The following is a 22421-nucleotide window of genomic DNA, read 5'->3' as shown; positions in this document are numbered from 1 at the left end:
CCTCTGCCCCACTCCCCCCCTCTCCCTCTGCCCCACTCCCCCCCTCTCCCTCTGCCCCACTCCCCCCCTCTCCCTCTGCCCCACTCCCCCCCCAGATCAAGAGAGTCCCTCTGCCCCACTCCCCCCCTCTCCCTCTGCCCCACTCCCCCCCTCTCCCTCTGCCCCACTCCCCCCCTCTCCCTCTGCCCCACTCCCCCCCTCTCCCTCTGCCCCACTCCCCCCCTCTCCCTCTGCCCCACTCCCCCCCTCTCCCTCTGCCCCACTCCCCCCCTCTCCCTCTGCCCCACTCCCCCCCTCTCCCTCTGCCCCACTCCCCCCCTCTCCCTCTGCCCCACTCCCCCCCTCTCCCTCTGCCCCACTCCCCCCCTCTCCCTCTGCCCCACTCCCCCCCTCTCCCTCTGCCCCACTCCCCCCCTCTCCCTCTGCCCCCCTCTCCCCCTCTCCCTCTGCCCCCTCTGCCCCCCTCTCCCCTCTCCCTCTGCCCCCCTCTCCCTCTGCCCCCCTCTCCCTCTGCCCCCCTCTCCCTCTGCCCCCCTCTCCCTCTGCCCCCCTCTCCCTCTGCCCCCCTCTCCCTCTGCCCCCCTCTCCCTCTGCCCCCCTCTCCCTCTGCCCCCCTCTCCCTCTGCCCCCTTCCCCCCCCCTCTCCCTCTGCCCCCTTCCCCCCCTCTCCCTCTGCCCCCTTCCCCCCTCTCCCTCTGCCCCCTTCCCCCTCTCCCTCTGCCCCCTTCCCCCTCTCCCTCTGCCCCCTTCCCCCTCTCCCTCTGCCCCCCTCCCCCTCTCCCTCTGCCCCCCTCCCCCTCTCCCTCTACCCCCCTCTCCCTCTGCCCCCCTCTCCCTCTGCCCCCCTCTCCCTCTGCCCCCCTCTCCCTCTGCCCCCCTCTCCCTCTGCCCCCCTCTCCCTCTGCCCCCCCCTCCCTCTGCCCCCCCCTCCCTCTGCCCCCCCTCCCTCTGCCCCCCCCTCCCTCTGCCCCCCCCTCCCTCTGCCCCCCCCTCCCTCTGCCCCCCCTCCCTCTGCCCCCCCTCCCCCCTCTCTCCCTCTGCCCCCTTCCCCCCTCTGCCCCCTTCCCCCCTCTCCATCTCCCTCTGCCCCCCTCCCCCTGCCCCCCCGCCCCCCCCGCCCCCCCGCCCCCCTCCCCCCCGCCCCCCCGCCCCCCCTCCCCCCGCCCCCCCTCCCCCCCGCCCCCCCTCCCCCCCGCCCCCCCTCCCCCCTGCCCCCCCTCCCCCTGCCCCCCTCCCCCTGCCCCCCCCTCCCCCTGCCCCCCCTCCCCTGCCCCCCCCTCCCCCTGCCCCCCCTCCCCCTGCCCCCCCTCCCCCTGCCCCCCCTCCCCCTGCCCCCCCTCCCCCTGCCCCCCCCCTGCCCCCCCTCCCCCTGCCCCCCCCTCCCCCTGCCCCCCCCTCCCCCTGCCCCCCCTCCCCCTGCCCCCCCCTCCCCCTGCCCCCCCCTCCCCCTGCCCCCCCCTCCCCCTGCCCCCCCATCCCCCCTGCCCCCCCCTCCCCCTGCCCCCTGCCCCCCCTCCCCCTGCCCCCCCTCCCCCTGCCCCCCTCCCCCTGCCCCCCTCCCCCTGCCCCCCCTCCCCCTGCCCCCCTCCCCCTGCCCCCCTCCCCCTGCCCCCCCTCCCCCTGCCCCTCCCCTCTCCCCCTCCCTCTGCCCCCCCTCCCTCTGCCCCCCTCCCTCTGCCCCCTCCCCCTCTGCCCCCCTCTCCCCCTGCCCCCCCTCTCCCCCTGCCCCCCCTCTCCCCCTGCCCCCCCTCTCCCCCTGCCCCCCCTCTCCCCCTGCCCCCCCTCTCCCCCTGCCCCCCCTCTCCCCCTGCCCCCCCTCTCCCCCTGCCCCCCCTCTCCCCCTGCCCCCCTCTCCCCCTGCCCCCCCTCTCCCCCTGCCCCCCCTCTCCCCCTGCCCCCCCTCTCCCCCCGCCCCCCCCTCTCCCCCCGCCCCCCCCGCCCCCCCCTCTCCCCCCGCCCCCCCCTCTCCCCCCGCCCCCCCTCTCCCCCCGCCCCCCCCTCTCCCCCCGCCCCCCCCTCCCTCCCCCCCCGCCCCCCCCCCCCTCTCCCCCCGCCCCCCCCTCTCCCCCCGCCCCCCCCTCTCCCCCCGCCCCCCCCTCTCCCCCCGCCCCCCCTCTCCCCCCGCCCCCCCCCCTCCCCCCCGCCCCCCCCTCTCCCTCTCTCCTTCTGCCTCTGACTGTGTCGAAACTTGACGGACAATACATTTATGCCAAGTCTCTCTCTGTTTAAAAAGTTGGAGTTTCCCCCCCCCCCCCCCCCCCCGAGGTGTTTGGCAGGGGTCCTCCGCTCAGTCTCGCCTCTTGGTTTGAAGTCGGATCAGCGACATTGCATTCACTGCATTAATGTGGCCCCTGAAGGGAATTGCTAGTTTTGAACAATATTTTACAAATATAGGAAAATGATGGGCAGGAGAAACGCGGCTGGCCCATCGAGTCTGTCCCACAGCCTCGTGACGAAACACTCTTTCCCCGCAGCCATTAAATCTCCTGGGAGAGACAGAAATAGACAAAAAAAAACCCTGAATATTTGTGTTGAGGGAAGTTCCTTTCTCTGCTTGATATTGTCACCTTGTACTATTTATAACAGTGATTACAGTGTGGTGACACAAGTACACTTACCTTGCACAGGTCAGAATGAATGGCCCATAATTTGAGGCCCCTACAAGTGCGTACACACCCATAAGGGCCTCGCAAGTTCCGGGTTTTCGCGCGCTTGTGATCTGTCCGGAATCATCTTGACCGATCCAACGCATCCCCAGGAAGAGGGCCTCCTCCAGCGAAGAGTTTGGGCTATTGGCCCAACTTTTGCCCAGCGAATGCCCGTGAATTTCTTGCGCCTGGTATGGATATAAAAAATAGGTTTATCTCAATCACTTAAATGTTTTAAAAAAACCTGTACAATAAGGTGTGGTTATTTTTTTTAGCCCCTCCTTCCTTTTTGTTTTAAATATTTAATTAAATAGCATTTTAAATAGAAACATAGAAAATAGGTGCAGGAGTCGGCCATTCGGCCCTTCGAGCCTGCACCGCCATTCAACAAGATCATGGCTGATCATTCACCTCAGTACCCCTTTCCTGCTTTCTCTCCATACCCCTTGACCCCCTTTAGCCATAAGGGCCATATCTAACTCCCTCTTGAATATATCCAACGAATTGACCTCAACAACTCTCTGTGGTAGAGAATTCCACAGGTTCACCACTCTCTGGGAGAAGAAGTTTCTCCTCATCTCGGTCCTAAATGGCTTACCCCTTATCCTTAGACTGTGATTCTATGTTTCTTTGTTTAAATAGGTCATTTAAAAACAAAATTATGTGAAGTGTAGAGGTATTTTTTGGGGGTTATCCTCATTCATGCTTTTGGAATTTCCGTACATACGGAATCTCCCAAGCATGAATGGGGATTCCCTTTCATTCGTCGGGCCAGCCCATGTGATCCCAGGGGCGCTTGTGAACCGCGTGCGCTGCTGGACTACGTGAGGCTCTACCTCCCGGATCACCAGGCACGCCGGCATTTTATTTGCGGGTCAGGGGCATTTCCCCGCGGGAAGCCTCGAACCGTGCATTCAGTCCTAAGCTGGAGCTGGCAGAGTTCCCCCCCCCCGTTAACACTGTCGTACTGCCAGTTTTCGATTGCGATTCCGTCTCCAAGGTTCCTGCTCTGATCGCCACTGATCTTGTTCACAGTGTCCCTGGGGGTCGCCACCTTCCACAGACACCCCCTGCTCCCTTTCCGATGTAATGAGCGAAGAGCTTGCGAAAGAATTGCAGCAACAGGAAGATGATGTGACGTTCCCTCGCATCATTGGGTACGTGACACGTTATTTTTCAAACGTTGGTCGGGATTTAGGCGGGGGGGTCGGAAACGACAATGAGTACGTTTAATTTCGCTGGGGACAGCAATTCCATTTTCAACCCGAAACTGCCCAGCCCGGGGTTACTGGACAGTGGCAGCTATAGCTTTTGCTTCTGTTGCTGCCAAAGAATCTTGATGCCAACAATAGTTCATCCAATGTGCCACCTTGACTGAGACAAGTTGACTTTGCCCAGACCACAGGTCAAAGCTGGCACTTGCCCAGCTGGTGTGGCTCAATAACCGTGTGTGCACGGGTTGCCAACTCTGGGTGGATGTAACCATAAGAACATCAGAATTAGGAGTAGGAGTCGGCCATTCGGCCCTTGAGTCTGCTCCGCCATTCAGTAAGATCACAGCTGATCATTGGCCTCAACTCCACTTTCCCGCCCAATCTCCATATCCCTTGATTCCCCTTAATATTCAAAAATCTGTCGATCTCCGCCTTGAATATACTCAATGACTGAGCCTCCACAGCCCTCTGGGGCAGAGAATTCCAAAGATTCACCACCCTCTGAGTGAAGAAATTCCTCCTCATCTCAGTCCTAAATGGCCGACCCCTTATCCTGAGACTGTGTGACCCCCTGGTTCTAGACTCCCCAGCCAGAATTTTGTGTGTGTTAATGAGATCACCTCTCATTCTTCTAAACTCTGGAGAATATCGGCCCAGTCTCCTCAATCTCTCCTCATAGGACAATCCCCCCATCCCAGGAATCAATCTGGTGAACCTTCGTTGCACTCCCTCTCTGGCAAGTATATCCTTCCTTAGGTAAGGAGACCAAAACTGTGCACAATACTCCAGGTGCAGTCTCACCAGGGCCCGATATAATTGCAGTATGTCTTTACTCTTATACTCAAACCCTCCTGTAATAAAGGCCAACATACCATTTGCTTTAATCACTTGCTGTACCTGCAGGTTAACTTTCAGTGATTGGTGTACAAGGAACCCAGGTCCCTCTGAACACCACCATTTCCCAATCTCTCACCATTTAAAAAATACTCTTGTTTTTCTATTTTTCCTACCAAAGTGGATATTCCTGGAGGTGCCATCACATGACCCCCCTACCGTCAACCACCTGCCCCCACACTCTCCTGCCATTGGTCGCCCGCAATGTCCATCCTCGCAGCGACCCACCTTCCCACAGCCAATCGGAAAGTGAGAAGACTTGTCACTGTCCAATTGGATGGTTCCTTGCTGTCGGCCAAGCGGCCTATTCCTCCCCCTCCCATCTCCAATATTTTCACACCTAATATTCAAAGAAAATGAAACAAAAGCTGTTATTATTTCAATGCCCCTACAATCTTTCTCCCGGGTTTGCTCGCACCGATGTTCTGGAGGTTAATCTTTAATTCCTGGGGACCCCGCGCTAATTCCAGGAGGATTGGCAACTCGAGTGGTGTTGTGTACATTTGCACACTCGAGCACTGAGGCTTCAAGTGGGAATGATTTAAAATTGTTCATTTTACACCGTGCAACGGTCTTGATGCAACCGTTTGTCCCACGGTCTATTAAAATCGCAAGGCCACCTCTGATCAGCTCTGTGTATCTCTCCACTCACATACACTTTTCTGCATTCGTACCAGGGAAAAAACTCCTCCCCGAGTCATTTACAATGGTACTTTCAAACTCCCAACAGCCTAGACTTTGGCCCTCATAGTGCCACTATATTTCTGCAACTATTGATCTGCTCAGTTACACTTTCACCTTTAATGCCCCAGTCCCCAGTAATACCCACAACTCTGGCCTTTCCCCGGTACGGGCCCCCATACTCAGGGGCACAAACTTGAAAATTGAACAATTTAGCCATTCATCCCCAGCTCTGACTCCGCAAGATCCTGCAAATCCCCTGGGAGGGCAACGTTGGCGTCCTCGACCAGACCAACATCCCCAGCATCGAAGCACTGACCACACTCGATCAGCTCCGCTGGGCAGGCCACATTGTTCGCATGCCAGACTCGAGACTCCCAAAGCAAGCGCTCTACTCGGAACTCCTACACGGCAGGCGGGCAGAGGAAACGTTTCAAGGACACCCTCAAAGCTTCCCTGATAAAGTGCAACACCCCCACCGACACCTGGGAGTCCTTGGCCAAAGACCGCCCTAAGTGGAGGAAGTGCATCCGGGAGGGTGCTGAGCACCTCGAGTCTCATCGTCAAGAGCATGCAGAAATCAAGCGCAGGCAGCGGAAGGAGCGTGCGGCAAACCAGTCCCACCCTCCCCTTCCCTCAACCACTGTCTGTCCCACCTGTGACAGAGACTGTAATTCCCGTATTGGACTGTTCAGTCACCTGAGAACTCACTTTTAGAGTGGAAGCAAGTCTTCCTCGATTCCGAGGGACTGCCTGTGATGATGATGACACATGTGCAATAACGACACCTAGCTCTACCTCATCACCACCACTTTCCACCCCTCCTCTGCCTCTGTGCTGTCAGACTGTTTGTCTGAAACCCAGTCCTGGATGAGCTGCAATTTCCTCCAACTAAATATTGGGGAAGACCAAAGACATTGTCTTCGGCCCCTGCCACAAACTCCATTCCCTTGCACCGACTGCAGCCCTCTCCCTGATCACTGTCTCAGGCTAAACCATCCTGTTCGCAACCTCAGGAGTCCTATTTGCCCCCGAGCTGGGCTTACTACCCCGTCTCCTCCTCCTTCGAAAAGGAAGCCCTCTTTCCACCTCAGTAACCTCGCCCGTCACTGCCCTGCCTCAGATTATCCACTGAAGAAACTCTCATCCGTGCCTTTGTTACTCGACTATTCCAATGCTCTCCTTGCCGGCCTCCCATCTTCCACCCTCATCCAAAACTCTGCTGCCCCGTATCCTAACTCGCACCAAGTCCCGTTCACCCATCGACTCTGTGCTCACTGACCTACCTTGGCTTCTGGGTCACCAGATTTTTAAAATTCTTATCCCTGTGTTCAAATCCTTCCATGGCCTCACCCCCTCGCTGTCTCTAACCTCCTCCTGCCCTACAACCAATGTTCCCATTAAGCTGTGTGACACACAAACATAGAAAATAGGTGCAGGAGTAGGTCATTCATCCCTTCGAGTCTGCACCACCATTCAGTATGATCATGGCTGATCATGCAACTTCAATACCCCATTCCTGCTTTCTCTCCATACCCCTTGATCCCTTTAGCCGTAAGGGCCATATCTAACTCCCTTTTGAATATATCTAACGAATTGGCCTCAACAACTCTCTGCGGTAGGGAATTCCACAGGTTCACAATTCTCTGAGTGAAGAAGTTTCTCCTCATCTTGGTCCTAAATGGCTTACCCCTTATCCTTAGACTGTGATCCCTGGTTCTGGACTTCCCCAACATCGGGAACATTCTTCCTGCATCTAACCTGCCCAATCCTGTCAGAATTTTATGATTCTATGAGATCCCCTCTCATTCTTCTAAATTCCAGTGAAAATAAGCATAGTTGATCCAGTCTTTCTTCGTATGTCAGTCCTGCCATCCCGGGAATCAGTCTGGTGAACCTTCGCTGCACTCCCTCAATAGCAAGAATGTCCTTCCTCAGATTAGGAGACCAAAACTGAACACAATATTCAAGGTGTGGCCTCACCAAGGCCCTGTACAACTGTAGTAACTCCTCCCTGCTCTTATACTCAAATCCCCTAGCTATGAAGGCCAGCATGCCATTTGCTTTCTTTACCGCCTGCTGTACCTGCATGCCAACCTTCAATGACTGATGTACCATGACACCCAGGTCTCGTTGCACCTCCCCTTTTACGAATCTGTCACCATTCAGATAATAATCTGCCTCCCTGTTTTTGCCACCAAAGTGGATAACCTCACATTTATCCACATTATACTGCATCTGCCATGCGTTTGCCAACTCACCTATCCTGTCCAAGTCACCCTGCAGCCTCATAGCATCCTGCTCGCACTGCCACCCAGCTTAGTGTCATCTGCGAACTTGGAGATATTACATTCAATTCCATCATCTAAACCATTAATGTAAATTGTAAATAGCTGGTGTCCCAGCACTGAACCCTGCGGCAACCCACTAATCACTGCCTGCCATTCTGAAAAGGACCTGTTTATTCCTACTCTTTGCTTCCTGTCTGCCAACCAGTTCTCTATCCACGTCAATACATTACCCCCAAACCCATGTGCTTTGATTTTACACACTAATCTCTTCTGCGGGACCTTGTCAAAAGTCTTTTGAAAGTCCAAATACACCACATCCACTGGTTCTCCCTTGTCCACTCTACTAGTTACATCCTCAAAAAACTCTAGAAGATTTGTCAAGCATGATTTCCCTTTCATAAATCCATGCTGACTTGGACCGATCCTGTCACTGCTTTCCAAATGCACTGCTATTTCATCTTTAATAATTGATTCCAACATTTTCCCCACCACCAATGTCAAGCTAACCGATCTATAATTACCTGCTTTCTCTCTCCCTCCTTTTTTTAAAAAGTGGGGTTACATTAGCTACCCTCCAATCCATAGGAACTGGTCCAGAGTCGATAGACTGTTGGAAAATGATCACCAATGCATCCACTATTTCTAGGGCCACTTCCTTAAGTACTCTGGGATGCAGACTATCAGGCCCTGGGGATTTATCGGCCTTCAGCACCTTCAATTTCCCTAACACCATTTCCTGACTAATAAGGATTTCCCTCAGTTCCCCCTTTTCGCTAGACCCTCGGTCCCCTAGTATTTTCGGGAGGTTATTCGTGTCTTCCTTAGTGAAGACAGAACCAAAGTATTTGTTCAATTGGTCCGCCATTTCTTTGTTCCCCATTATAAATTCACCTGATTCTGACTGCAAGGGACCTACATTAGTCGTCACTAATCTTTTTCTCTTCACATCTATAGAAGCTTTTGCAGTCAGTTTTTATGTTCCCTGCAAGCTTACTCTCGTACTCTATTTTCCCCCTCCTAATTAAACCCTTTGTCCTCCTCTGCTGAATTCTAAATTTCTCCCAGTCCTCAGGTTTGCTGCTTTTTCTGGCCAATTTATATGCCTCTTCCTTGGATTTGACACCATCCCTAATTTCCCTTGTTAGCCACGGTTGAGCCACCTTCCCCGTTTTATTTTTACTCCAGACAGGGATGTACAATTGTCGTAGTTCACCCATGTGATCTTTAAATGTCTGCTATTGCCTATCCACCATCAACCCTTTAAGTATCACTCGCCAGTCTATTCCAGCCAATTCACGTCTCATACCGTCAAAGTTTCCTTTCTTTAAGTTCAGGACCCCAGTCTCTGAATTAACCGTGTCACTCCCCATCTCTTAATGAAGAATTCTACCATATTATGGTCACTCTTCCCCAAGAGGCCTCGCACAACAAGATTGCTAATTAATCCTCTCTCATTACACAAGACCCAGTCGAGGATGGCCAGCTCTCTAGTTGGTTCCTCGACATATTGGTCTAGAAAACCATCCCTAATACACTCCAGGAAGTCCTCCTCCACTGCATTGTTACCAGTGACCACGCAGCGCTCTGGAGCTACCTCTCAACTAAATGGGAAAATCCCGCATGCATGGCCTTTTGAATAGGCAGCACAGCTCCTTAAAAGGACAGCGACCCCCCTCAAAAAGTTAAAGGGAACTTTGCCTACGACGCTCCGAGATCTCTGCGCTGCTCCAAATTTGGCCTCTTGTGCATCCCCCTCTCCCTTTGCTGCACCATTGCTGGCTGTGCCTTCATCAGTATGGGCCTAGACTCCAGAATTCCCTCCCTAAACATGTTCACACCTGCAGCTCTCTCTCTTGTAAGACCCTCCTTAAAACCTACATATTTAACTAATCTAATACCCACCGATTCTAATATCTCCTTTTTTGCTCAGTGTCATGATCTGTCCGATTACGCTTCTGTGAAGCGCCCTGTGCTGTTTTGCTACATTAAAGATGCTGTGTAAAATGCAAAGTCTTGTAAATTTTGCACGTTGATAATTTTAACGGGAGGACATTCAATACCTGTTGTGTGCAGCATCGATGCGGCAGCTCTGAAGGAAGAGGGGACCGCAACCTCCAGTGATCTCTTGTTGGCCCAAATGCTGCAGATGGAGTTTGACCGAGAATATGACGCACAACTTCGCCGGGAAGAAAATAAACTGAACGGTGACAGCAAAGGTACGAGGAATAGTGTACTCTGTGTCGTCAGTGTGTCTGCCCGTGTCCCCGGCTGTGGGCCCCAGTGCCCGTGTCCCCGGCTGTGGGCCCCAGTGCCCGTGTCCCCGGCTGTGGGCCCCAGTGCCCGTGTCCCCGGCTGTGGGCCCCAGTGCCCGTGTCCCCGGCTGTGGGCCCCAGTGGACATTTTGGCATTTGCTAACAATAGCTGCAGCCTTAAAGTAAATTACACCAAGTCTACAGTCCAGAAACAGACCATTGGGCCCCATCGCTCCGTGCCGGGGTTTATGCTCCACACCAGCCCCCTCCCACCCCTCTTCATCTCACCCCATCACCAGATCCTTCCAGTCCTTTCTCCCTCACACAGGGGTTGAGGCGAATAGTATTGATGTGTTTAAGGGGAAGCTGGATAAACACATGAGGGAGAAAGGAATAGAAGGATATGGTGATGGGGTGGGAGCGGGCTGGTGTGAAGCATAAACACCGGCAGGGAGTGCTTGGGCCCAAAGGTCTGTTTCTGTGTTGTTGGCTCGATGCAACATGATGTCGCAGTCCTCCACCATTATAGAAGGACCTGCAGAACAACCTGTCTTTTCCCTTTACAGATACTGACACAACTCTAACATTAATTCATATTCCATCATTTTCTCAGCTTATTACCTAGCAGGAAGGTGTCATTTGTAAACCCGAAGTAACATTTCAAATATTGAATAAATAACATCTACTATTACGGTAGCTAAGATTTACAGTATGACTCTTCAGGTTTATAACTCTTTCGGTGACCAGAATAATGTGGTTTATTGTAACTCTGTATTCATATTGTTTTACAAAGTCCCAGCAAGTAGTTCTAATTTACCGTATAGAAATTGAAACCATTTAGTTCCCTTAGAAAACAGACTATTACGGGCTGAAATTCCAGTTCATGTGCTCCATTGAAGCACCAAGCTGGGTTATCTGGGAGTGATGCCTGGCTTTAATAGATTATTTAATTCACTCATGGGATGTGGGTGTCGCTGGCAAGGCCGGCATTTATTGCCCATCCCTAATTGCCCCTTGAGAAGGTGGTGGTGAGCCGCCTTCTTGAACCGCTGCAGTCCGTGTGGTGAAGGTGCTCCCACAGTGCTGTTAGGGAGGGAGTTCCGGGATTGTGACCCAGCGACGATGAAGGAACGGCCGATATATTTCCAAGTCAGGATGGTGTGTGACTGGGAGGGGAACGTGGAGGTGGTGGTGTTCCCATGGACCTGCTGCCCTTGTCCTTCTAGGTGGTAGAGGTCGCGGGTTTGGGAGGTGCTGTTGAAGAAACCTTGGTGAGTTGTTGCAGTGCATCTTGTAGATGGTACACACTGCAGCCACGGTGCGCCGGTGGTGGAGGGAGTGAATGTTGAAGGTGGTGGATCGGGTGTTGATCAAGCGGCTGCTTTGTCCTGGATGGTGTCGAGCTTCTCGAGTGTTGTTGGAGCTGCACACATCCAAGCAAGCGGAGAGTGTTCCATCACACTCCTGACTTGTGACTTGTAGATGGTGAAAAGGCTTTGGGGAGTCGGGAGGTGAGACACTCGCTGCAGAATACCCAGCCAGGTTCAGTTACTACTTGGAGTAGCAAAATAGCCCCTGCAAATAAGACATCTAAAAATATAGCGGCACATACTATATCATTTAACCTATATAAAATCAAAGTGAGTATTGACCCGACTCTGTCAGCCAGTGAGTTCGAGGTGGGGCAGCACTCACAGCAAACCGTCTATCTTGCAGCAAACAGAGCTCGTGACCCAAACTACAGCAAAGTCTCCTGATCAAAGCAGGGTGATTCGTCCCCAAAATACCGTGACTGGAGGAGAGTAATATCACACAAATTATGTGTGTCAAATTAATCCCAGTCACTTGCAGCAGTGCAGCCTCTGGGGTCTAATCCAGCTCCTATTTCCTATCTTCCATAATAATCAGATTTTGTCCTGTGGCTCCGGACTGAGTGACAGTCGCACCGACCAATGGGTGATCAGAGCCCGCCTGGCCGCGCAACCAATCAGGGCGGAGAGCGATGGAGGCGGCAGTGAATGTGGCGGGGCCATGGGGGGGGGGGGGGAGCCGAGAGGAGCTATACAATTCTGACGGGGTTGGACAGACTGGATGCGGGGAGGATGTTTCCCCGGGGCTGGGAAGTCTAGAACAAGGGGTCACAGTCTCAGGATACGGGGCAGGAAATTTAGGATCGAGCTGAGGAGAAATGTTTTCACTCAGAGAATGGTGAACCTGTGGAATTCTCTACCACAGAAGGCTGTGGAGGCCAAGTCATTTGATATATTTAAGAGGGAGCGAGATAGATTTCTAGAAACAAAAGACATCAAGGGGAATATGGTGTTGAGATAGAGGATCAGCCATGATCATATTGAATGGCAGTGCAGCCTCGAAGAGCCGAATGACCTACTACTGCTCCTATTGTCTATGGTTCTAAGAACCTGCCACTTGGGAACCTGCAGAGAGTTGTTGATGCCAGTTCATTGGATATATTCAAGAGGGAGTTAGATATGGCCCTTATGGCTAAAGGGATCAAGGGGTATGGAGAGAAAGCAGGAAAGGGGTACTGAGGGAATGATCAGCAATGATCTTATTGAATGGTGGTGCAGGCTCGAAGGGCCGAATGGCCTACTCCTGCACCTATTTTCTATGTTTCTATGAATGTGTGGCAGGAGCAGCGAGAGGGAGAGAAAGAGAGTGGGGGGGAGAGTGGGTGGGGGGAATGGGGGAGAGGCAAGGGAGGGCAGACATCAGCGTTCATTCCATAGACGAAGAAAATTATAAGATTTTCTAGTTTCTTATGAATTGACGGGTGTAATTACCCAATCATCTCCATTCTGCCCGGGACTTGTGGTGCCACTGTGTACAGCTATATAAAATATACAATGTGTTATTGTTCGCTCTCTCTCTCTTTCCACTCAGTTTCTATTTCCTATGAGAATTATCGAATGGTGCATCCTTTTGAAGACAGTGAAAGCTCTGAGGATGAAGTTGATTGGCAGGACACACGGCACGATCCCTATGGACCCGGTAAGGTCTTAACTTGATGCGACCGAGCTGACCCAATGTTTCCAAGCGTGTTAATGTAGTCCTGGCCACCTGCGCTCTTTATGAATGCCAAGATGATTATTAAGGAAGACTAAATCATCACCACCTTGCTACTTGAAAAATGCTCGCAGTTTCCTGTGTATAGTCAGTCAGGAAATCATAATTGTCTGGGTTTGATGGGGGGGGAGGAGAGAAAAAAATAGAATGAGAATTGGAATATTTTACAGTGCCGAATGAGGTAATTTGCCCCAGCACGGGCTAGTAATCTTCAGAACGTGAGTTCAAATCCCACCACGGCACTTTGAGCATTTGAATTGAGTTTTTATATTTAAAAATAAAAGCTGGATATAAAAAGCTGGCAGCAGTAAAAGTGACTCTGGATGTTATAAAACCCCATCTGGTTCACTAATTCCCTTTTAGATGAGAGGGTTGACTTATGAGGAAAGGTTGAGGAGGTTGGGCCTCTACTCATTGGAGTTCAGAAGAATGAGAGGTGATCTTATCGAAACATATAAGATTATGAGGGGGCTTGACAAGGTGGATGCAGAGAGGATGTTTCCACTGATGGGGGAGACTAGAACTAGGGGGCATGGTCTTAGAATAAGGGACCGCCCATTTAAAACTCAGATGAGGAGGAATTTCTTCTGAGGGTTGTAAATCTGTGGAATTCACTGCCTCAGAGAGCTGTGGAAGCTGGGACATTGAATAAATTTAAGACAGAAATAGACAGTTTCTTAACCGATAAGGGGATATGAGGTTATGGGGAGCGGGCAGGGAAGTGGACCTGAGTCCATGATCGTATTAACATAGAAACATAGAAAATAGGTGCAGGAGTAGGCCATTCGGCTCTTCGAGCCTGCACCACCATTCAATGAGTTCATGGCTGAACATGAAACTTCAGTACCCCATTCCTGCTTTCTCGCCATACCCCTTGATCCCCCGAGTAGTAAGGACTTCATCTAACTCCTTTTTGAATATATTTAGTGAATTGGCCTCAACAACTTTCTGTGGTAGAGAATTCCACAGGTTCACCACTCTCTGGGTGAAGAAGTTTCTCCTCATCTCGGTCCTAAATGGCTTACCCCTTATCCTTAGACTGTGTCCCCTGGTTCTGGACTTCCCCAACATTGGGAACATTCTTCCTGCATCTAACCTGTCTAAACCCGTCAGAATTTTAAACGTTTCTATGAGATCCCCTCTCATTCTTCTGAACTCCAGTGAATACAAGCCCAGTTGATCCAGTCTTTCTTGATAGGTCAGTCCCGCCATCCGGAGAATCAGTCTGGTGAACCTTCGCTGGACTCCCTCAATAGCAAGAATGTCCTTCCTCAAATTAGGAGACCAAAACTGTACACAATACTCCAGGTGTGGCTTCACCAGGGCCCTGTACAACTGTAGTAACACCTTCCTGCCCCTGTAGTCAAATCCCCTCGCTATGAAGGCCAACATGCCATTTGCTTTCTTAACCGCCTGCTGTACCTGCATGCCAACCTTCAACGACTGATGTACCATGACACCCAGGTCTCGTTGCACCTCCCCTTTTCCTAATCTGTCACCATTCAGATAATAGTCTGTGTTTCTGTTTTTACCACCAAAGTGGATAACCTCACATTTATTCACATTATACTTCATCTGCCATGCATTTGCCCACTCACCTAACCTATCCAAGTCACTCTGCAGCCTCACAGCATCCTCCTCGCAGCTCACACTTCCACCCAACTTAGTGTCATCCGCAAATTTGGAGATACTACATTTAATCCCCTTGTCTAAATCATTAATGTACAACGTAACCAGCTGGGGCCCCAGCACAGAACCTTGCGGTACCCCACGAGTCACTGCCTGCCATTCTGAAAAGTCCCCATTTACTCCTACTCTTTGCTTCCTGTCTGCCAACCAGTTCTCAATCCATGTCAGCACACTACACCCAATCCCATGTGCTTTAACTTTGCACATTAATCTCTTGTGTGGGACCTTGTCGAAAGCCCTCTGAAAGTCCAAATACACCACATCAGCTGGTTCCCCCTTGTCCACTCCAATGGAAACATCCTCAAAAAATTCCAGAAGATTTGTCAAGCATGATTTCCCTTTCACAAATCCATGCTGACTTGGACCTATCATGTCACCTCTTTCCAAAGGCGCTGCTATGACATCCTTAATAATTGATTCCATCATTTTACCCACTACCGATGTCAGGCTGACCGGTCTATAATTCCCTGTTTTCTCTCTCCCTCCTTTTTTTAAAAAGTGGGGTTACATTGGCTACCCTCCACTCCATAGGAACTGATCCAGAGTCTATGGAATGTTAGAAAATGACTGTCAATGCATCCGCTATTTCCAAGGACACCTCCTTAAGTACTCTGGGATGCAGTCCGTCAGGCCCTGGGGATTTATCGACCTTCAATCCCATCAATTTCCCCAACACAATTTCCCGACTAATAAGGATTTCCCTCAGTTCCTCCTCCTTACTAGACCCTCTGACCCCTTTTATATCCGGAAGGTTGCTTGTGTCCTCCTCAGTGAATACCGAACCAAAGTACTTGTTCAATTGGTCTACCATTTCTTTGTTCCCAGTTATGACTTCCCCTGATTCTGACTGCAGGGGACCTACGTTTGTCTTTACTAACCTTTTTCTCTTTACATATCTATAGAAGCTTTTGCTGTCCATTTTAATGTTCCCTGCAAGCTTCCTCTCGTACTCTATTTTCCCTGCCCTAATCAAACCCTTTGTCCTCCTCTGCTGAGTTCTAAATTTCTCCCAGTCCCTGGATTTGTTGCTATTTCTGGCCAATTTGTATGCCACTTCCTTGGCTTTAATACTATCCCTGATTTCCCTTGATAGCCACGGTTGAGCCACCTTCCCTTTTTTATTTTTATGCCAGACAGGGATGTACAATTGTTGTAGTTCATCCATGCGGTCTCTAAATGTCTGCCATTGCCCATCCACTGTCAACCCCTTAAATATCATTCGGCAATCTATCCTAGCCAATTCACGCCTCATACCTTCAAAGTTACCCTTCTTTAAGTTCTGGACCATGGTTTCTGAATTAACTGTTTCATTCTCCATCCTAATGTAGAATTCCACCATATTATGGTCACTCTTCTCCAAGGGGCCTCGCACAACGAGATTGCTAATTAATCCTCTCTCATTACACAACACCCAGTCTAAGATGGCCCCCCCCCCCCTAGTTGGTTCCTCGACATATTGATCTAGAAAACCATTCCTTATGCACACCAGGAAATCCTCCTCCACCGTATTGCTTCCAGTTTGGTTAGCCTAATCTATCTGCATATTAAAGTCACCCATGATAACTGCTGTACCTTTATTGCATGCACCCCTAATTTCCTGTTTGATGCCCTCCCCAACATTACTACTACTGTTTGGAGATCTGTACACAACTCCCACTAGCGTTTTCTGTCCTTTGGTATTTCGTAGCTCCACCCATACTGATTCCACATCATCCAAGCTAATGTCCCTCCTTACAATTGCATTAATTTCCTCTTTAACCAGCAACACCACGCCTCCTCCTTTTCCTTTCTGTCTATCCTTCCTAAATGTTGAATACCCTTGGATGTTGAGTTCCCAGCCTTGGTCACCCTGGAGCCATGACTCAATGATGCCAACCACATTGTATCTGTTAACTGCTATCTGCACAGTTAATTCGTCCACCTTATTCCGAATACTCCTCGCATGACGGAGCAGGCTCGAGGGGTCGTATGGCCTACTCCTGTTCCTATTTCTTATGTTCTTGGGGAAGGAAATCTGGCGTCCTTATCCGGTCTGTGTCTATACGTGATTCCAGTCCCACATCATTGTGGTCGACTTCAATGTTCCCTCAAATTCTTTTTTTTGGGTGCGTGGCCCATTCAAAGTTCCCGCGTGCACGGTGGGGGGGGCGGGCGGTCCATTGAAAAGTCAGTGAGCCAGCCTGCACGGGACCTCCAACCATTGCAAGACTGTGCAGCCTAACGGAAACAATGCTTGACTCTTAATTGCCCCCTGAAAGGGTCTAGCAAGACAAGCACTCTGTATTTAGGAATGGTCAATAAACACTGGCCTGGTCAGTGATGCCCACAGATCGAAATTGAATTTTAAAAATATCACAGCTGTCCTGCCTTTAAGAACATAAGAAATAGGAGCAGGAGTAGGTCATACGGCCCCTCGAGCCTGCTCCGCCATTCAATAAGATCATGGCTGATCTGGCCGTGGACTCAGCTCCACTTCCCCACCCATAAGAACATAAGAACATAAGAATTAGGAACAGGAGTAGGCCATCTAGCCCCTCGAGCCTGCTCTGCCATTCAATAAGATCATGGCTGATCTGGCCGTGGACTCAGCTCCACTTACCCGCCCTCTCCCCGTAACCCTTAATTCCCTTATTGGTTAAAAATTTGTCTATCTCTGCCTTAAATATATTCAATGACCCAGCCCCCACAGCTCTCTGGAGCAGAGAATTTCACAGATTTACAACCCTCTGAGAGAAGAAATTCCTCCTCATCTCAGTTTTAAATGAGCGACCCCTTATTCCGAGACTATGAACAAATCTGAGACCAATTGAACAAATACTTTGGTTCTGTCTTCACGAAAGAAGACGCAAATAACCTCTGGAAGTAACAGGGGACCGAGGGTCTAGTGAGAAGGAGGAACTGAAGGATATCCTTATTAGGCGGGAAATTGTGTTAGGGAAATTGATGATATTAAAGGCCAATAAATCCCCGGGGCCTGATAGTCTGCATCCCAGAGTACTTAAGGAAGTGGCCCTAGAAATAGTGGATGCATTGGTGATCATTTTCCAACAGTCTATCGACTCTGGATCAGTTCCTATGGACTGAAGGGGTAGCTAATGTAACGCCACTTTTTAAAAAAGGAGGGAGAGAGAAAACGGGTAATTATAGACCAATTAACCTAGTGGGGAAAATGTTGGAATCAATTATTAAGGATGAAATAGCAGCGCATCTGGAAAGCAGTGACAGGATCGGTCCAAGTCAGCATGGATTTATGAAAGGGTAATCTTGCTTGACAAATCTTCTGGAATTTTTTGACTAGTAGAGTGGACAAGGGAGAACCAGTGGCTGTGGTGTATTTGGACTTTCAAAAAGCTTTTGACATGGTCCCACACAAGAGATTGGTGTGCAAAATCAAAGCACATGGTATTGGGGGTAATGGACTGACGTGGGTAGAGAACTGGTTGGCAGGCAGGAAGCAGAGAGTCGGGATAAACGGGTCCTTTTCAGAATGGCAGACAGTGACTAGTGGAGTGCCGCAGGGCTCAGTGCTGGGACCCCAGCTCTTTACAATATACATTAATGATTTAGATGAAGGAATTGAGTGTAATATCTCCAAGTTTGCAGATGACACTAAACTGGGAGGCGGTGTGAGTTGTGAGGAGGACGCTAAGAGGCTGCAGGGTGACTTGGACAGGCTAGGTGAGTGGGCAAATGCATGGCAGATGCAGTATAATGTGGATAAATGTGAGGTTATCCACTTTGGGGGAAAAACATGAAGGCAGAATATTATCTGAATGGCGGCTGATTAGGAAAAGGGGAGGTACAACGAGACCTGGGTGTCATGGTACATCAGTCATTGAAAGTTGGCATGCAGGTACAGCAGGCGGTGAAGAAAGCAAATGGGTATTTTGGCCTTCATAGCTAGGGGATTTGAGTATAGGAGCAGGGAGGTCTTACTGCAGTTGTACAGGGCCTTGGTGAGGCCTCACCTGGAATATTGTGTTCAGTTTTGGTCTAATCTGAGGAAGGACGTTCTTGCTATTGAGGGAGTGCAGCGAAGGTTCACCAGACTGATTCCCGGGATGACTGGACTGACATGTGAGGAGAGACTGGATCAACTGGGTCTTTATACACTGGAGTTTCGAAGGATCAGAGGGGATCTCATAGAAACATATAAGATTCTGATGAGACTGGACAAGTTAGATGTGGGAAGAATGTTCCCGATGTTGGGGAAGTCCAGAACCAGGGGGCACAGTCGTAGGATAAGGGGTAAGCCATTTAGGACTGAGATGAGGAGAAACTTCTTCACTCAGAGTTGTTAACCTGTGGAATTCCCTGCCGAAGAGAGTTGTTGATGCCAGTTCATTGGATATATTCAAGAGGGAGTTAGATGTGGCCCTTACGGCTAAAGAGATCAAGGGGTATGGAGAGAAAGCAGGAAAGGGGTACTGAGGTGAATGATCAGCCATGATCTTATTGAATGGTGGTGCAGGCTCGAAGGGCCGAATGGCCTACTCCTGCACCTATTTTCTATGTTTCCATGTTTCCATGTTCCCTAGTTTTAGTTTCCCTGATGAGTGGAAATATCCTCTCTGCATTCACCTTGTCGAGCCCCCTCATCATAAGTTTCAATAAGATCACCTCATTCTTCTGAATTCCAATGAGTAGAGTCCCAACCTCCTCAACCTTTCCTCATAAGTCAACCCCCTCATCTCCGGAATCAACCGAGTGAACCTTCTCTGAACAGCCTCCAATGCAAGTATATCCTTCCTTAAATACGGAGACCAAAACTGTACGCAGTACTCCAGGTGTGGCTTCACCAATACTCTGTACAGTGCAGCAGGACTTCTCTGCTTTTATACTCCATCCCTCCTTGCAATAAAGGCCAACATTCCATTGGCCTTCCTGATCACTTGCTGTACCTGCAGACTAACTTTTTGTATTTCATGCACAAGGACCCCCAGGTCCCTTTGTACTGCAGCACTTTGCAATCTTTCTCCATTTAAATTATAATTTGCTTTTCTGTTATTTCTGCCAAAGTGGATAATGTCACATTTTCCCACATTATACTCCATCTGCCAAATTTTTGCCCGCTCACTATACCTTTAAGAGCATAAGAAATAGGAGCAGTAGGTAATTCGGCCCCTCGAGACTGCTCCGCCATTCAATAAGATCAAGGCTGATCATTGACCTCAACACTTCCCCGCCCGATCCCCATATCCCTTGATTCCCTGAGACTTCAAAAATCTATCGATCTCAGCCTTGAATACGTTCATTCAGCCTCCACAGCCCTCTGTTGCAGCGAATTCCAGAGATTCACCACCCTCTGAGTGAAGAAATTCCTCCTCATCTCAGTCATAAATGCACCCACCTTATCCTGAGACTGTGACCCCCTGGTTCTAGACTCCCCAGCCCGGGGGAAACATCTTCCCTGCATCTACCCTGTCAATCCCCCTCAGAATCTTATGTTTCAATGAGATCGCCTCTCATTCTTCTAAACTCCAGAGAGTATCGCCCCAGTCTACTCAATTTTTCATCATAGGACTGCTCTTTCGTCTCAGGAATCATTCGAGTTTCTTTCTGAAACCTCTTTCGACTTGGTTTCCATTCTTGCATCAATTTTAAATGTTAATTTTTCAACTCTTTGTCCACCTTCCTTTTAAAAGCTCCCACCGTTTCTGGTGGGCATTCCATTTCCAAACATTTGTGTGAATAAACATATATTTTTCCTCCATCACCCTCCCTTTGTTCTGCCAATGATCTTAGACTTACACCCTCTAGTTCCTGACTCGGTAACCAGCGGAAATAGCATTTACCCTGTGTGTCAAAGCGCCTCATGTTTTGACCATCTCTTGGATTCCTTTACCCTCCTTTGCTGTCATTTACTTCAGTCTTTGCCCTTAACTGAAGTCTATCTTAGTGAATTTCTTTTGCACCTCTCCCTGAACTTATACTTGTAGACATCCGGTGGTTGTGAAAAGCGTCATATAAATCCAGGTCTTGCTTTTACTTCTTGGAGCAGTGTCTCCAAAATTCAACACTGTATTCTAACTGTGCTCTAACCAATTATTTATTTAGTTTCAGATTTAGCACTCTGTCCCTATTTCTAAAACTTAAAATCCCATTTGCTTTCTCTTTAACAGCTTGTCCTGACTTTTAAAGATTACTGTACCTGAACCCCTAAGCCTCCCTGCCTCTTTACACATTTCTTAACAGTTGAGACACTTTTTTTTTACAAATGGATGAGAGAGGTTTACTTTTAGTACATCAACTTCTTTTACTTATAAGAACATGGAGCAGGAGTAGGCCATACGGCCCCTCGAGCCTGCTCCGCCATTTAATACGATCATGGACTCAGCTCCACTTTCCTGCCCGCTCCCCATAACCCCTTATCCCCATAACCCCTTATCCCCATAACCCCTTATCCCCATAACCCCTTATCCCCATAACCCCTTATCCCCATAACCCCTTATCCCCATAACCCCTTATCCCCATAACCCCTTATCCCCATAACCCCTTATCCCCATAACCCCTTATCCCCATAACCCCTTATCCCCATAACCCCTTATCCCCATAACCCCTTATCCCCATAACCCCTTATCCCCATAACCCCTTATCCCCATAACCCCTTATCCCCATAACCCCTTATCCCCATAACCCCTTATCCCCATAACCCCTTATCCCCATAACCCCTTATCCCCATAACCCCTTATCCCCATAACCCCTTATCCCCATAACCCCTTATCCCCATAACCCCTTATCCCCATATCGGTTAAGAAACTGTCTATCTCTGTCTTAAATATATTCAATGTCCCGGCTTCCACAGCTCTCTGAGGCAGCGAATTCCACAGATTTACAACCCTCTGAGAGAAGAAATTCCTCCTCATCTCAGCTTTAAATGGGCGGCCCCTTATTCTAAGATTATGCCCCCTAGTTCTAGTCTCCCCCATCAGTGGAAACATCCTCTCTGCATCCACCTTGTCAAGCCCCCTCATAATCTTATACGTTTCGAATGTGTTACGTTCACTAATTTTGAGCTTCTAGCCTTGGAGAGGATGCAGAGGAGATTTACGGGAATGGTCCCGGGATGAGGGACTTCAATTATGTACAGAGACTGGAGAAACTGAGATTGATCTCCTTAAGAGTAGAGAAGGTTAAATGGAGCTTTGGTATCATGAGGGGTTCTGATAAGAGTAAATAAGGAGAAACTGTTTCTACTGGCAGAAGTGTCTGTAACCAGCGGACACAGATTTCAGATAATTTGCAAAATAACCAGAGGGAGAGATGAAAAATTTTGTTCCACTGCGAGTTATGATAGAAATTTACAGCGCAGAAGGAGGCCATTTCGGCCCATCGTGTCCGCGCCGGCCAACAAAGAGCCGCACGGCCCTCGGTCAGCAGCCCTGAAGGTTACATATAAACCTATGAACAATGGTGGAAAGGTAAAAAGCACCCAGCCCAACCAGGCCGCCTCACACAACTGCGACACCCCTTACACTGAAACATTCTACACTCCACCCCAACCGGAGCCATGGGCTCTGGAACACGCTGCCTGAAAGGTCGGTGGAAGCAGATTCAGTAGTAACTTTCAAAAGAGAATTGGATAAATACTTAAAAAGGAAAGATTTTCAGGGCTATGGGGAATGAGCGGAGTGGGACTAATTTAGATCACTCTTTCAAAGAGCCAGC

At 50.2% G+C, this 22421-nt stretch overlaps 2 protein-coding genes across 2 annotated transcripts in view; one reads left to right on the top strand and one right to left on the bottom strand.

The window, feature by feature from the left end:
• LOC139273059 (SWI/SNF-related matrix-associated actin-dependent regulator of chromatin subfamily D member 3-like) overlaps positions 1–3511 on the bottom strand; it is a 16949-nt gene extending 13438 nt beyond the window's left edge. Inside the window, exon 1 of the mRNA XM_070889410.1 lies at positions 3485–3511. Within this exon, the coding sequence (XP_070745511.1) occupies positions 3485–3511 (27 nt within the window). The remainder of the gene's footprint in view (positions 1–3484) is intronic.
• Positions 3512–3687: 176 nt separating this feature from the next.
• riok3 (RIO kinase 3 (yeast)) overlaps positions 3688–22421 on the top strand; it is a 49685-nt gene continuing 30951 nt past the window's right edge. The window contains exons 1-3 of the mRNA XM_070896915.1: positions 3688–3805; positions 9802–9944; positions 12882–12989. Coding sequence (XP_070753016.1) covers positions 3738–3805; positions 9802–9944; positions 12882–12989 — 319 coding nt within the window. The 5' untranslated portion in view covers positions 3688–3737. The remainder of the gene's footprint in view (positions 3806–9801; positions 9945–12881; positions 12990–22421) is intronic.

Source organism: Pristiophorus japonicus, chromosome 1 (assembly GCF_044704955.1).
Source record: "Pristiophorus japonicus isolate sPriJap1 chromosome 1, sPriJap1.hap1, whole genome shotgun sequence".
Classification (NCBI taxonomy): Eukaryota; Metazoa; Chordata; class Chondrichthyes; family Pristiophoridae; genus Pristiophorus; species Pristiophorus japonicus.
Note: the sequence above shows the minus strand (reverse complement) of the source record. Positions and strands in the feature narration are given on the sequence as shown.